At 47.0% G+C, this 12,623-nt stretch overlaps 2 protein-coding genes across 3 annotated transcripts in view; one reads left to right on the forward strand and one right to left on the reverse strand.

Moving 5' to 3' along the window:
• On the reverse strand, positions 1-5,736 carry SMYD4 (SET and MYND domain containing 4). Of its 2 annotated transcripts, XM_086859601.1 has the most exons (9): positions 5,403-5,736; positions 5,214-5,366; positions 3,763-4,906; positions 2,833-3,015; positions 2,371-2,537; positions 1,930-2,065; positions 1,366-1,482; positions 939-1,062; positions 1-321 (listed from the first exon to the last, which is right to left on the reverse strand). In XM_086859601.1, exons 1-9 carry the CDS (start codon positions 5,601-5,603, stop codon positions 171-173), a joined length of 2,376 nt encoding a protein of 791 aa, XP_086715727.1. In that variant the 5' UTR covers positions 5,604-5,736; the 3' UTR covers positions 1-170. The 2 variants fall into 2 exon arrangements, with proteins under 2 accessions (XP_086715727.1, XP_023795285.2); XM_023939517.2 differs by having other exon boundaries at positions 5,214-5,671.
• The window catches only part of RPA1 (replication protein A1), a 23,977-nt gene continuing 17,044 nt past the window's right edge, over positions 5,691-12,623 (forward strand). Inside the window, exons 1-5 of the mRNA XM_023939219.2 lie at positions 5,691-6,922; positions 7,275-7,322; positions 7,595-7,673; positions 8,192-8,300; positions 9,136-9,224. Coding sequence (XP_023794987.2) covers positions 6,461-6,922; positions 7,275-7,322; positions 7,595-7,673; positions 8,192-8,300; positions 9,136-9,224 — 787 coding nt within the window. The 5' untranslated portion in view covers positions 5,691-6,460. The remainder of the gene's footprint in view (positions 6,923-7,274; positions 7,323-7,594; positions 7,674-8,191; positions 8,301-9,135; positions 9,225-12,623) is intronic.

Below are 12,623 nucleotides of genomic sequence, written 5' to 3' on the forward strand. Positions count from 1 at the left end.
TCACGTTAGAATTGGTCATTTTATTTACAACAGGCTCACTAAAGAGCATTTCAAGGCTTCATTCAAGTTGCTGTTACACATGATTTTCCAGCTTGTACTACATGACTACCTTAGCACATGACACTTAGCTTTGATGAAAGATCACATTGCAGCTTCCTTTGACAGGGAAATTAAGTCCTCTGAAGGATGTTTCTGGGAAGCTCTGACAGGCAGGCCTTCATCTCTTGTAGTTCCTGGATCTGAGCGCTCTGAGGACCAAAGTGCACTGACAAAATCCCCTCTGCTCTTTGAATCGTGCTCAGAGCTTCAGAAACTGCAAATCTGAAATAGGAAGATAATAAGAACAGAGCATGCAAAATACTTAATTCAGCTTCTTGACTTACACAACCTTCAAGCCCTCCCTAAAAACCTAAACCTGTTCATGGCCACAGATCCCACCCTCCCCTGCCTTCCAGCAGCAGGAAAATTGTATCTGCTTCAGCTACAAAGGGAGGATGAGGGGGATGGAAAGGTAAGGAGATGGACAAAACCAGAAAACATTATCTTTGAGTATACAGGAACCCACTACCTCATCACTGCAGCTTCTGCTAAAATTAATTTGGTTAAAGGGAGATGTTGTGAGGAGATTTTCAGAAGCAGTCAGGGGATTTCCTTGCCAATAAAGCAAGAGGATTTCATTCTCTCCTTTGAGAAGTCAGCAGCATTATACAACTGAGGTATAAACACCAAGACTGATGAGTTGACAGAATAAAACAATTGGACAGTGAATAAATTGAGCCAGGGAGAAGAAAAAGGCACAAAGGAGAGAAACAGATTCCTAAAAGAGTACCTGTGCTAGACTGCCCTGTGTCCTGTGAGACACCCTCAAGGTGCCTTGATATTGTGTCAGACACACAGGAGTGGTGCAGGGCAGGGACAGAGGATGAAACCAAACTCACCCATTGAAGAGGATTTGTGCCAGCTTGAAAAGTTCATGGCCTGCTTCTACACTTGATGGCCCATGGTGCATTTCCACAACCTCAATACTCTTCTTCAGGTGTCTGGCTGCTTCCTGCCACTTCCCTGATGGAAAAACAAAGCAAAACATGAAAACTTAATAAATACTTCCTAGACCTACTGCCACCCAAAGAATCTGACAGAATTAATCAAAATGTGGTGAACTCTGTCCACAGAATCAGGACAGGGAATCTAAAATAACATGAGAGCACAGTATTGTTCAGTGGCTGCTGGGAACACATGTTTGGTCCTCCTGAGAGCCCTGCTGCCAAAACTAGGGAGAAAATGAGAGGGCCAGTCCAAGAAAAAGCTAGTCATGTTAAATTCAAAGTTCAGGAAACATGGGATAGTGAGAGGACAATGCCATACCAAGAGTAGCATAGACCTGTGCCAGATGATCCTCCAGCTCTCCCATCAGCAAATGCTCTGGAGACAAGAAGGTTCCAGCATCTATCTGACACTTCAGGAGCATTTTGATAGCCTGATCTGTAGAAAGAAAAAAAGGTTGTAAAATTCACCCTGTGGTCAGTCGCCAGTTTTCCATGATCCATGAAATAAAATCAATCCAATCTCATCTGTACATGTTACACAGCTGACTGGGGTTTGGTTAGAATTCAGCACTGACTTCATCTGCACCTCTGCTAATTCTACCCCAGTGTTGGCTCAACTACCTCCAGGGAAATAAGGCCTTGGAATGGCCAACTCCAATGTTACCTTGGTTTCTTTTTATTTAATTACTTTACTATGGAACAATATGTGACTTAGATTAACACACAGATCAGGGGGTATAAAAAATCTACAGCTGAAGTCCCCAGGGACACCAGGCCACGTGTCACAGTGCCCCAATGGCATGAGCAACAGTGCCATCTCATGGTTCCTGTCCCGACCTGGGCTCCTCAGCTCCTGACCTCAGGGCACAAAGTTGAGCCTTACCAGCCTTCCCAACACTCAGCAGGTCTAAAGCTTTCTTGATTTGTTGCTGAAGGTCCTGTAAACGGCCAGACAGGTGATCTTTGCTGGCTGAGGTTCCACAAGCTTCGTTTGAACAGCAAAGTGTGTCTTCTTCCCCCTGCAGAAATCCTTTGTGATCATTCCAGCTCACATTCAGCTAAAAGCTTACCCTCCATCTGCATTAGCTCTGGGTTATAGAGATGCTAAATTGTTCCTCAGTTGTATTAATCAAACAAAGTGATTTTTTCATAAATTGTTATCAGTTTATTTGATTTTATGAGAAACAGTGAGATGCTGTCTAGACTCAACAGGAGCTTTTGGCTTCTGAGCAGGGATCAAAGTGAGGTCTTCACCTCCTGGCTCTCCCAGACCCAAACCTTACACACCCCAGGAAGTTGCACAACCATAACTATGGAGAATTACCTGCATTTGGGCCTGGCATGTGGGACAGCAGAATGAATTTCTGATGGACACCACACTCTTGACACCAGACTCTAACTCCTCGAGGCAAGCCCGGCAACGACACTTGAAGAAATACTGATGGAGAAGCTGCTGTCTCTCAGCAACCCTCATCCTACACCAGTGAGGCCCTGCAGAGGATGGCAAGGGTAGAGATCTCTCAACAGCTACAGTTCTTAATATCAGAATAAATGGACTTTAGTTACAACTGAGACTAGGTATATTTTGGGGAGGACACAACTGGAGACAGAAAATCAAATGGTGGGCTTAAGAGATGAAATGTTGATCAAGGCTGCTAAACAGAGACTCTGGCAACATTAGATGAGAATTATATGAGAATTATGGTATAAATTGCCATCATGATGGCATGATAAGGAGAGGTGAATGATGTCTGTGCCTTGACACAAACACAGATTTAGGGCTTACCATAGCAATGCAAAACCTCTTGGCCACTTGAGATTGGCTGTGATGCCCTGACAGTGGCAGCTGTCCCACTGAATGACACGCTGGTATTGGGGCAGCACGAGTGGTTCAGGAGGCTGAGGACAGGGAAGAAAGCTGTTGCCAGCCTCACAGGCTTCTTATCTACAACAGCCCCATCTCCAGGCCCTGAAGACAGAGGAAAACCAAGCAGGTTGAGATTGAATACTCACAAACCCACACAATTTCTGCAATGAGCACTGTGACCGATCGCAGGCAGCAGCAGAAAGGTTCCTGGTATATTGCTGCAATAAATAACAGCTAAACACGCTCTGCATGTGCACCAAGGAACAAGCCAGCATGGGACAGGCCATTAAATTTTAAACAAGTCATTTCCATCTGCAATGGGAGCCTTTTACAGCTGATAATTCAATCTCTTCACACAAGAAAATGGGCAAAAAGAGGACAGTCCTGGGCTCCTCAGGACAGGAAAGAGGACCTACTGGAGAGGGTCCAGTGGAGGCCACAGAGATGATGAGGGGTCTGGGGCATCTCTCTTATGAGACTGAGGGAGCTTGGTTAGTCTGGACAAGACTGAGAAGGGATCTCATCAATACATATACAAATACAGGTGTCAGAGAATGGTGATGGACTCTTTTCTGTGGTGCCAGGTTAAGGAGTAATGGCCACAAATTAAACAAGAAGCTCCACCTCAACATGAGGAAAACCAGTGAGGGTGGCAGAGCACTGCAACAGGCTGTCCAGGGAGGTCTAGAGATGTTCCAAACCCACCTGGACATGTTCCTGTGTCGCCTGCTCCAGGTGACCCAGCCTGGGCAGGGGATTTAGACTGAATCATCTTCAGAGGTCCCTTCCAACCCCAACCATTCTGTGACAACAGAATTTATTAATTGTTTTAATTTGGTTTCATCTTACCCAGCTCCTGCATTACAGTGATTGCTTGTGCATTACACTGCAGCTGCAACACGTGCCTCAGCATTGCTTCTGCCACAGTCTTCAGCTCTGGGGACAATTCATCTGAGGTTTTTTCACACGTCTTTGTTTTGGACCGCTGCTGAGGCGATTCCTGATTCAACACAGCAGCCTCCAGGCCAGCTGCTTGCAGCTGTTTGCATATAGCTACCACACTGAGTGTGCAGAGGAACTTGTGCTCAGGGCTGTGCTGCTCAGTGTGAGGCAAAAGGTGGAACAGAGCTTGGTAAGAACTCTGGTACCAACCATTGCTGCCACAGCCAGGGATACCTCTGCTATCAGCTCCTGAATCTGCTGCCTCACTGAGAGGTTTGCATCTTGCCTCAGGGTTCTGAAGGTTCTTGTCCCCACAGTGGGACCATGCCACCAGCCTGCTAACCTCTGCAAACCCTGCCAGCAGGACAGTCCTCAAGGCCACGTGGCAGAAGACCCCCAGTGTGAGGAGCAGCGCTCCCAGGGAACACTCTGTCCTGTGGTACTGCTGCCATGCCATGTCTGCACAGTCCTGGCTGCAATACTTGGCGTAACTGCAGCCATGACACGGCACTGAGGCCAGGAGCTGCCTCAGACAGCGGTGGCAGTAAAGATCTGCGTTGGTGGCTCGAGTGTCCCACGCTGTAGCACCATCCTGCAGAGGAAGGCTCTCCCCGGGGCACAGCACACTCACAAAGGCCTCCTCTTTCACCAGGCTCTGTCCTGGCACGATGTCTTGGGAGGCCACCAAGTGACGTCCTCTCTCTGCATCAAAACTCAGGCTCAGAGATGAAGATGCACCTGAAATTCTGCTGTTCTCTTCCCAGATCTCTGGCTTCCCTTGAATGCCACCATGTTCTTCTCGTGCAGGCTCTGGACACCTCTCTTTCTCACCTAATTTAACCTTCAGCTGACTTAACTTTTTTAGTCGAGTCAGGTGTGTAGTCATGACCCCATCTAGAGCAATTTTACTCTCCAGCACACTGAGGATATCCTGTGCATCCTGTAACCTCTCCAGGCACAGCAGACACTCAGCTTTCCGCAGCAGGACCTTGGGCAGCAGCCTGTCTGGATAGCCATGGCTTTCAGCCCTGGCAATATCTTCCAAACAAACCTAGGAACAAAGATAAGGCCTTTTAAGTGGGCTTGAAAACCAGCTTGTGCTCTTTCATTCCACTTAAAACAGTCTCATGGAGAATTCTGTGTGTTAATCAGCAAATTCCACGTGCATAACCAACCTGCTGCCCAAATAATGCATCCTGACACGGGAACAAAGTAGGAGCCCTTCAGGAAATTGAGTTATGGATGCTTTAAGCACAGCTTGGGAAGCACATCTGAACTGCTGTCTCTTGTTGTGACAATGAAACACCTCAGGGGCACCCAGGACCTTGTGGGGTGGGTGCTGCCCTGGCCCCACTTACCTCAAAGTGTCCCAGGTGGAAGAGGGCGGCCGAGCGGTTGGCAAAGCACACGGACACCTCGGGGCTCCCAGGGAGCTCGTGGGATGCTGCCTGCAGAGACCAGAGAAGTGCTGCTGCCTCGGGGCATCCCTCACAGGAGCCGCTCAGCAGGGCCTGCAGGATCCCCTCACGGGAGCCGCTCAGCAGGGCCTGCAGGATCCCCTCACGGGAGCCGCTCAGCAGGGCCTGCAGGATCCCCTCACGGGAGCCGCTCAGCAGGGCCTGCAGGATCCCCTCACGGGAGCCGCTCAGCAGGGCCTGCAGGATCCCCTCACGGGAGCCGCTCAGCAGGGCCTGCAGGATCCCCTCACGGGAGCTGCTCCTCGCCCCGCACAGGAGCCCTTCAACCATGAGGGATCCTCTCTCGGGGATCCCCTCAGGGGATCCCTTTGGCTGTGAGGCGCTGTGGGACCCCTTCCCTGAGATCCTCTCATGTCACTCCTACCTTGGAGTAAAGCCTCAGGGCAGCCTGGTACCGGCCCCGCTTGAATTCCCGGTTTCCCTGCTCCCGGTACCAGCCCGCGGCCTCCGGCTGCTTGTCCGTGCGTGCCTGCAGGCACAACCGCAGCAGGGCTGCCTCCTCCTCCTCCTCGCTCCTGTGGGACACGGGGCCAGCACCAAAGAATCACTTTGGAGTTGTGTGGTCCAGCCTCCCTGCTCCAACAGGATGATTCTCGTGGCACAGGATTGTGTCCAGAAGGTTCTGGAATATCTCCAGCGAGATATCCCCACTCTCAATCTGTGCCAGTGCGTGGTCACTGCACGGGAAGTTCCTCCTCATATTCACAGAATCACAGGCTCAATTAAGTTGGAAAAGATCTCTGAGGTGGAGTCCAGCCTGTGACGGATCCCCAGTTTGTCAACCAGACCATGACACTGAATGCCAAGTCCAATGTTTGCTTCTCCACCTCCCTGGACAGCCCATTCCAGCTCTAACCACCCTTTCTGCGAAGAAATTCTTGCTAATGTCCAACCCAACCCTTCCCAAGTGAAGTTTAAGTCTATGTCTTTACGTCCTATCGCCAGCAGCCTGGGAGGCGAGGCCGACTTCCAACCTCCTGTCAGGTAGAAAGGTGGAATTTTATCCAGATGGAATTTCCCCGGCATCACTTTCTGCCCGTTGCCCCGTGTCCTATTGCTCGGTTCCACCGAGCAGAGCCTAGTCCATCCTTTAACACCCCCTTCTTTGTTTACACGCATTAAGAGAGATGCTCCAGTCCCCCACTCCCCCTCGCTACCCTGCGCCGGACCCGCCCCAGCCGCGGCTCACCGGAGCACGTCACAACCCAACCGCACCGCATCGCGAAGCGAAGCCGCCGCCAGCCTCTCCCGCAGCGCCGGCTCCAGCGCGGCCCAGAGCCGGGCGGTGCGGCCCTGCCACTCCGCCACCGGCAGCGCCATCACCGCCGCCGCGCCACCGCCAGCGCCGCCACCGCCATGGCGGCGCCCATCAGCGTCCCTGTACGGAACACGGGGACACTTCCGCCGTACAGCGCCGGGCAGCCAATAGAAGCGCGGTGCTGCCGGAGGCGCACGGCGGGACGTACGGCGGGAGCGGAAGGAGGCGGTGGCGGCAGCGGCGGCGGGAGGATTTGGCGGCAGCGGGAGAATTTGGCGGCAGCGGCGGACGCGGCACTATGAGCGTGCGGCTGAGCGAGGGGGCCATCGCGGTGAGCGGCTCGGGGCGGGCTGGGATGGACCTGGTCCCGGTCAGGGTGGGAGGTGAAAGCCGGGCCTGGGCACCAGGTCCGGCCCGGTCCCGAGGGGAGAAGCAGGCCCGGAGCGGGGCCTGGTCCCGGGGGCTGCTCCGGGGTCAGCGGTGGCGGCCACACCCGCGCCCCTGGCTCTTCCACGGCAATTCGTCCTCAACTCCTCAACTCCTTGGCTAGAACCCTTCCTAGGTCGGGCCCGATGATCTCAGACGTCCAAGCTCATTGATTCTGTGGTTCTGTCACTGTGGGTGGCGAGGCCATCCCCAGCGAGGCCGTGGCAATTTTCTGAGCGTCTCTTTCATTTCTCCAGGCCATAATGCAAGGGGAGGAAGTCTCCAAGCCCGTGCTGCAAGTCATCGTGAGTACTGTCCCTTCCCTCGTGTGGCAGCCCCTCGGTGACTGCATGTGGGGTCCTGAGTGCAGCCAGACTTCCTCTGCAGAGAAGCCGAGCAAGGCTGCTCTACTTTTAGTTCTCCTAATTTTGTTATGCATTGCTTGGGCTATGCCGTTGATATTAGCGTTCAAAAGAGCCGAATAGATGAGTCGCTTGTTGTTGGTTTCACTTTCTGTTTTTGAAAAGTTTCTGAACAAATGTGAACTGACAGCCTTTTTTTTTTTCCTCCCCTGCAGAATACACGGGCTATTGCCACAGGAACTGGGCCTCCACGTTACCGAGTGCTGATGAGTGATGGGGTGAACACCCTCTCCTGTGAGTATGACAAGCTGCAGAGAGGTTTTTCTAAACATGGAGATGCTAAGGGTGTTAAAATTCCTGATCTGGTGACTGAAATGGATATTGAAGGAGAACATAGGCCATGCTGGGCCACAGGCTCTGCAGCATGCAACTGCATTTTGTCATTTAGGTGAAATCTTTGACTTTTGGAACTTGGTGAAATATACCCTTGAAATATATATATATTATACCCTTGCTGCAGGGTATAATGAAAATATAGAAACCTATGCATGTAACATTGATTTTAAAATAATTTAGCTTCATCTTCTTCTCAGTTCTTTGATGTACAGTCATTCTAGATATACTGCACTCTGGAGTTTGAGGAATAAATACAGTATAGTTTCTGGTCAGTTTTAGTGATTTCTTAGCAGTTTTCTTTGCCAAGTTGTAGATCCAGTGCAATACCTGACTAGCTGAAAAAGGTGTGGCCAGCCATGGCAGCTCCTTTTGAAGCTGGCATTGGGAATTGTTCCAATATTTTCCTTTTCCTGCAGCATTCATGCTGGCAACACAGCTGAACTCCCTGGTGGAAGACGAACGTTTGTCAGCCCGGTGTGTTTGCCAGGTTAACAGATTCATTGTCAACAGCCTGAAAGATGGAAGGTATTTGTGTTAATCTTTAAGTACAGCCCTACAGAAAGGCAGCTGTGCTAGTGGGGGCTCTGTGCTTTGTGACTAAGCAGAGGCCAAGTGCTTTTGGTTGGGATTACCTGGAAATACTCAGGCTTTAGGGTGCGAGAGGGAAAGTCCACAGCACCCGTAACAGAAGAAATAAATTGCAGAATATAACTCTGGTGGGATCAGATGTATCTGTACAGTGATTTAGTAATACAAAGTTTCCAGCTGCAATACTCCAACTCCAGCTGGAATACTCCAAATATTTGTATAGAGCTTCCTTAAAATTATTTGCTGTTGAAAAGAAACTATAAAGATACCTTCTTACTTAGGTGTTGTGGAATCTGGTCTTTTATTAAAATCTGAGGAAATAGGATAGGAGGGAATTTTGAGGGGAATGACAATGGCAAAATGAGAAGGGATCCAGGTGAAAGTATTACAGAAAAGCTAAGTATATATCTCACAGGATGTGAACTGAGGTTTGGATTCTTTTCATTCTGGGAAGAAGAAAACAACTTTTGAGGCAGGGAATAAAAACCTGGTATGGTTTTGCTCCTTTTAAAACACAGTGGTTTCCCAAGCTATTTTTGGTGCCTGTTCAGCCTGCCTTCACCTGTCCTTGATGCAGTGTGATATTTTTTCAAGCTTACTTGTCCCTCTAGAGAGGGCTTAGTTGACATTGGAGAGCTTTTGTCTCCCAGATCCTTCATCCAAAGAATCAGCCTCTTAATGCTTGGTTTTCTCACCTGCTGCAAAGGATATTCAGAGATGGGAGCTGCAGAGGGAGAGAAAGTCTTTATTTGCTGTCTGTTCTGTGTTGTAGGAGAGTGGTTATCCTGATGGATGTAAACGTCCTGCAAACTGCTGATCAGGTTGGTGGGCCTATTGGCAATCCCCAGCCGTACAATGAAGGTGAGTATCTGTAAACAAATATTTTTCTGTCAGCTCAGAGAGCCTTTCAGCTTCTCTCTTTCACTTGAAAAAAAAAGCAGTCAGACATGTTCAGGGTTTGTTGTTTTTTTTTTTTTTTTGTGCCTGAAATAGTGATGTCCAGATCTTGGAAATCCTTTTTGTTTGTGTCACACAAACTGGGGTTTGTTCCTATTTTAATAAACTCTGCACCATGGCTGAAGTTTGAGTCTCTCCATGGTATTTGGAGTATCCATACTTTATAACCTTGACAGGTTTTTATTGTAGTGAGTGGTCTCTACCTCGATTTCCAGTAAGTAAGCGGAAGCTATTTTATGTCTCCTCATAATGAGTAATCAAATAGATTCTAATTTCTCCTGTCTGGAAAGAAACAGGAGGAGGAAGATGGAATAATGATCTGTAAAAGTCTAAGATGGCGTGGAGGGGATGAATAAAGAATGATGAATATCTCTCTCTCTCTCTTTTCTATGTTCATTTGATGCTCTTTAGCTCTCATGTTGTCAGGCAGTGGTTGTAAAACAAAGGCTGCACCACACCCCTAAACTGCATAGTTAAATTATGGAACTTGTGGAGGTAGGTGCCAAAAATTGGCACAGGTTCAAAAAGCAATTAGATGTGAAAGAGAAATCCATTAAAGGCTGTTAAACATAACAATACATCCTCTGCATGAATGTTAGGTGCAGGAAGCACTAAAACTTAGATTGTTCCAAGTACATAGATGGGAGACTGGTATGAAAACAAGGAGAGCACAGAATTCCCTAAGCACCCATTCCTACCATGCCCAGCTGAAAAAGGATTGAGGCACTGGGTGGACCTTAATCTGACCTGCCATGAATCTATTTGGATCCATCATGTTGCATAAATAACTATCTTCACTTTTATGTGCTGAGCTTGCAGTTCTCATGCAATTGTGTTTTGTTTTTTTTTTTAATTAAAACATTTTTCCCTCCGAGAACGTTCAAAAGTCTGTTCTGCTCTTCCAATTCTGATCTTTTAAAAAGGAGGGAGAATAATAAGCACTTAAAGAAAATATTTGAACAGCTCTGTCAGTGATGTATACACAGATAATGGCTGGAATTTAATAGCAAACAGCTCTTCAAGAAGATTTTTTTTTATCCTGAGAGAAGTGAACTAATATATTTTTATTACTGAGGGACCACACATTAGTGGCAGGAGTTTTCTGTAGAATAGTTTGGACAAATAGTGGTGGTAGGTACATTGCTCTTCTGGTTAAAAATCTATTCTGTTGCAAAGTCAAAGACATCTTTCTTCATTAACTTTTTCCAAGGGAATTAAGAGGGGCGTTTGTTAAATGAGCCTAAAGAATCCTTTGTTCCTTTGATAGTTACTTAGCTAATTGCTGTTTAAAAAATGTGTTGACATCTCAGATTTTATGGTTTAATCCCACAGTTGCTGTAGAGACCAAGACTTTCAGAATAGCTACTGAGCAGACTGTTTTGTGCCTTTCTCCCATTTCCCTGCTTGTGTGATACAAGAGCTTGTGAACTATAGTGTTTTTCAGTTATATTGTTGCTTAGAAACCACTGAGAACGTGGTATCTGACAGAACTGAGCTGAAAATATACCTTTAACTATAAATTCTGGTAAAATTACCATTACTTTGATCAAAGTTGTGTTCTTCATTTGGACTTACAAAAATACTCTGCAGCGAAGGTTTCAAATCTAAACTCTTTTGGAGATGTTACAGGTCTGTGGTCATAATATGTGTGGGCTTGCACTAGATGAAAGATGCCAAATAGGATGTGATGTGTATTTCATTTTAGCACTGATCTTATTCTGACAACTTCATACCCTTTTATTTGATACTAAATAAGGTTTCTGATACAGAAGATGGTAATAGTTTAGATTAGGTAAGCTTAACCTAGCCCTGCTGCTCTGCAGGCTGCAAGATTTGTCATGGAGGCCTTGATGAAATGGCAGAGGTTTGTATTTCAAGTTGCAAATTCTCAAAATTCCTGTATATATTAAGAAATTGTATTTTTGAGGGCCACTCAGCTAATGAGCAAAATGAGCATCTTAAATGTACTCAGTGGTTTCCATTAAAAAAAAAAAAAAGGTTCTGGTATTTTAAAAATGTATCTTTTAGCCCTACTTTTGGTTTTCCTTGAAATACAGATATCAGACTGCCAGACCTGGGATTAAGGAATATTCTTTCTCAGACTGTAATAGCACAGTGGGACCCAGGGGGGTGAGAAGCTGGCTTTTGGCCACTTTACATGGGAGCAGTAGGTGGTTAATCTGCCTAACAAGGAAGCTGGAGACACAATCTTCTTATTACAAATCATAAAAACTTTTCAGGCAGCCTCTCATAATAGTATTGAAAATTAAGACTGAGCAGTTTAGTTCTTGTTGAAGACTGGATGCTTGTGTTATTACTGTCGTTAATCTCATTCAAATTACTCTGATGCTGGACTTTCTTTTCACTATGACAATGACTTTCTACTTATGTTTAACTTCTGTCATTAATCTTCCCATGTTGAAATGTTTATGAACTTACACATTCACTTGAACTCCTTATTCTGGCCCTTCCCACTGCTGTGATTTAGGTGTGTGTTGTTTCAAAGTGTGGGTTTTTTTCCCTTCTCTCCCTTCCCTGCTGCTCATTTCTGGGGCAGGTCTTGTGTCATGGTTCTGTGGCAAAACCTCTTGGTGACAAATTATTGGAAGCTGAGGGCTCCTGTTCCACAGTTATTGCCTTTGAGTGGGCTGTGGGGCAGCTGCAGGCAAAGGTCTTGGGTTTGCCTCACCCACCACATACAGCAAAAATACCAGCAGGTATTTCAGCTGTTTTTTTTCACCTCCTGCTAATAAAAACTAACAGCAAAAACCAGGCAGCCTCCTCGGTTTTCTGAGCACTTTAAGTGATCTGTAGGCCACCAGCCACCAAAAATCACAGTTTAGGAGTCCCTAGGCTCTCCAAGCGAGAAAATTGGAGAGATATTTCTGCTACTTCTGTATTTGAACACATGCACAGATGTGTGAATTTATTCTTACTCTGTTGAGAAACACTTGGCTGTGGGTAGGCAGCCATTAAAATGTGAATTTGTGTTTCATAACTCACACGTGTTCCAATGGATGTGGTGGTCTTTGGTTTGGTTTTCAGTGGTTTTTTTTTGTTTTTTTAATCACAAATTCCTACAGAAAAAACCATATTTGGAACAAAAGTAATAAGGAAACCTCTTGCTGCCTCATACCCACATTCTGTTCTTCCTGAATATTCCTCCCCTGACCAGACATATTTTCCTCTTAATGCGTCTTGTTGGGTTTTTTTCCACCTTCCTTTGCACAAAATGAATTTGGGTGTGGATGCTGACCCTCTGAGCACCTGAGGCCACTGAGCAAGGGGGAGACCTGGCTCCTC

Source organism: Cyanistes caeruleus, chromosome 21 (assembly GCF_971803275.1).
Source record: "Cyanistes caeruleus chromosome 21, bCyaCae1.hap1.1, whole genome shotgun sequence".
Taxonomy (NCBI): Eukaryota; Metazoa; Chordata; class Aves; order Passeriformes; family Paridae; genus Cyanistes; species Cyanistes caeruleus.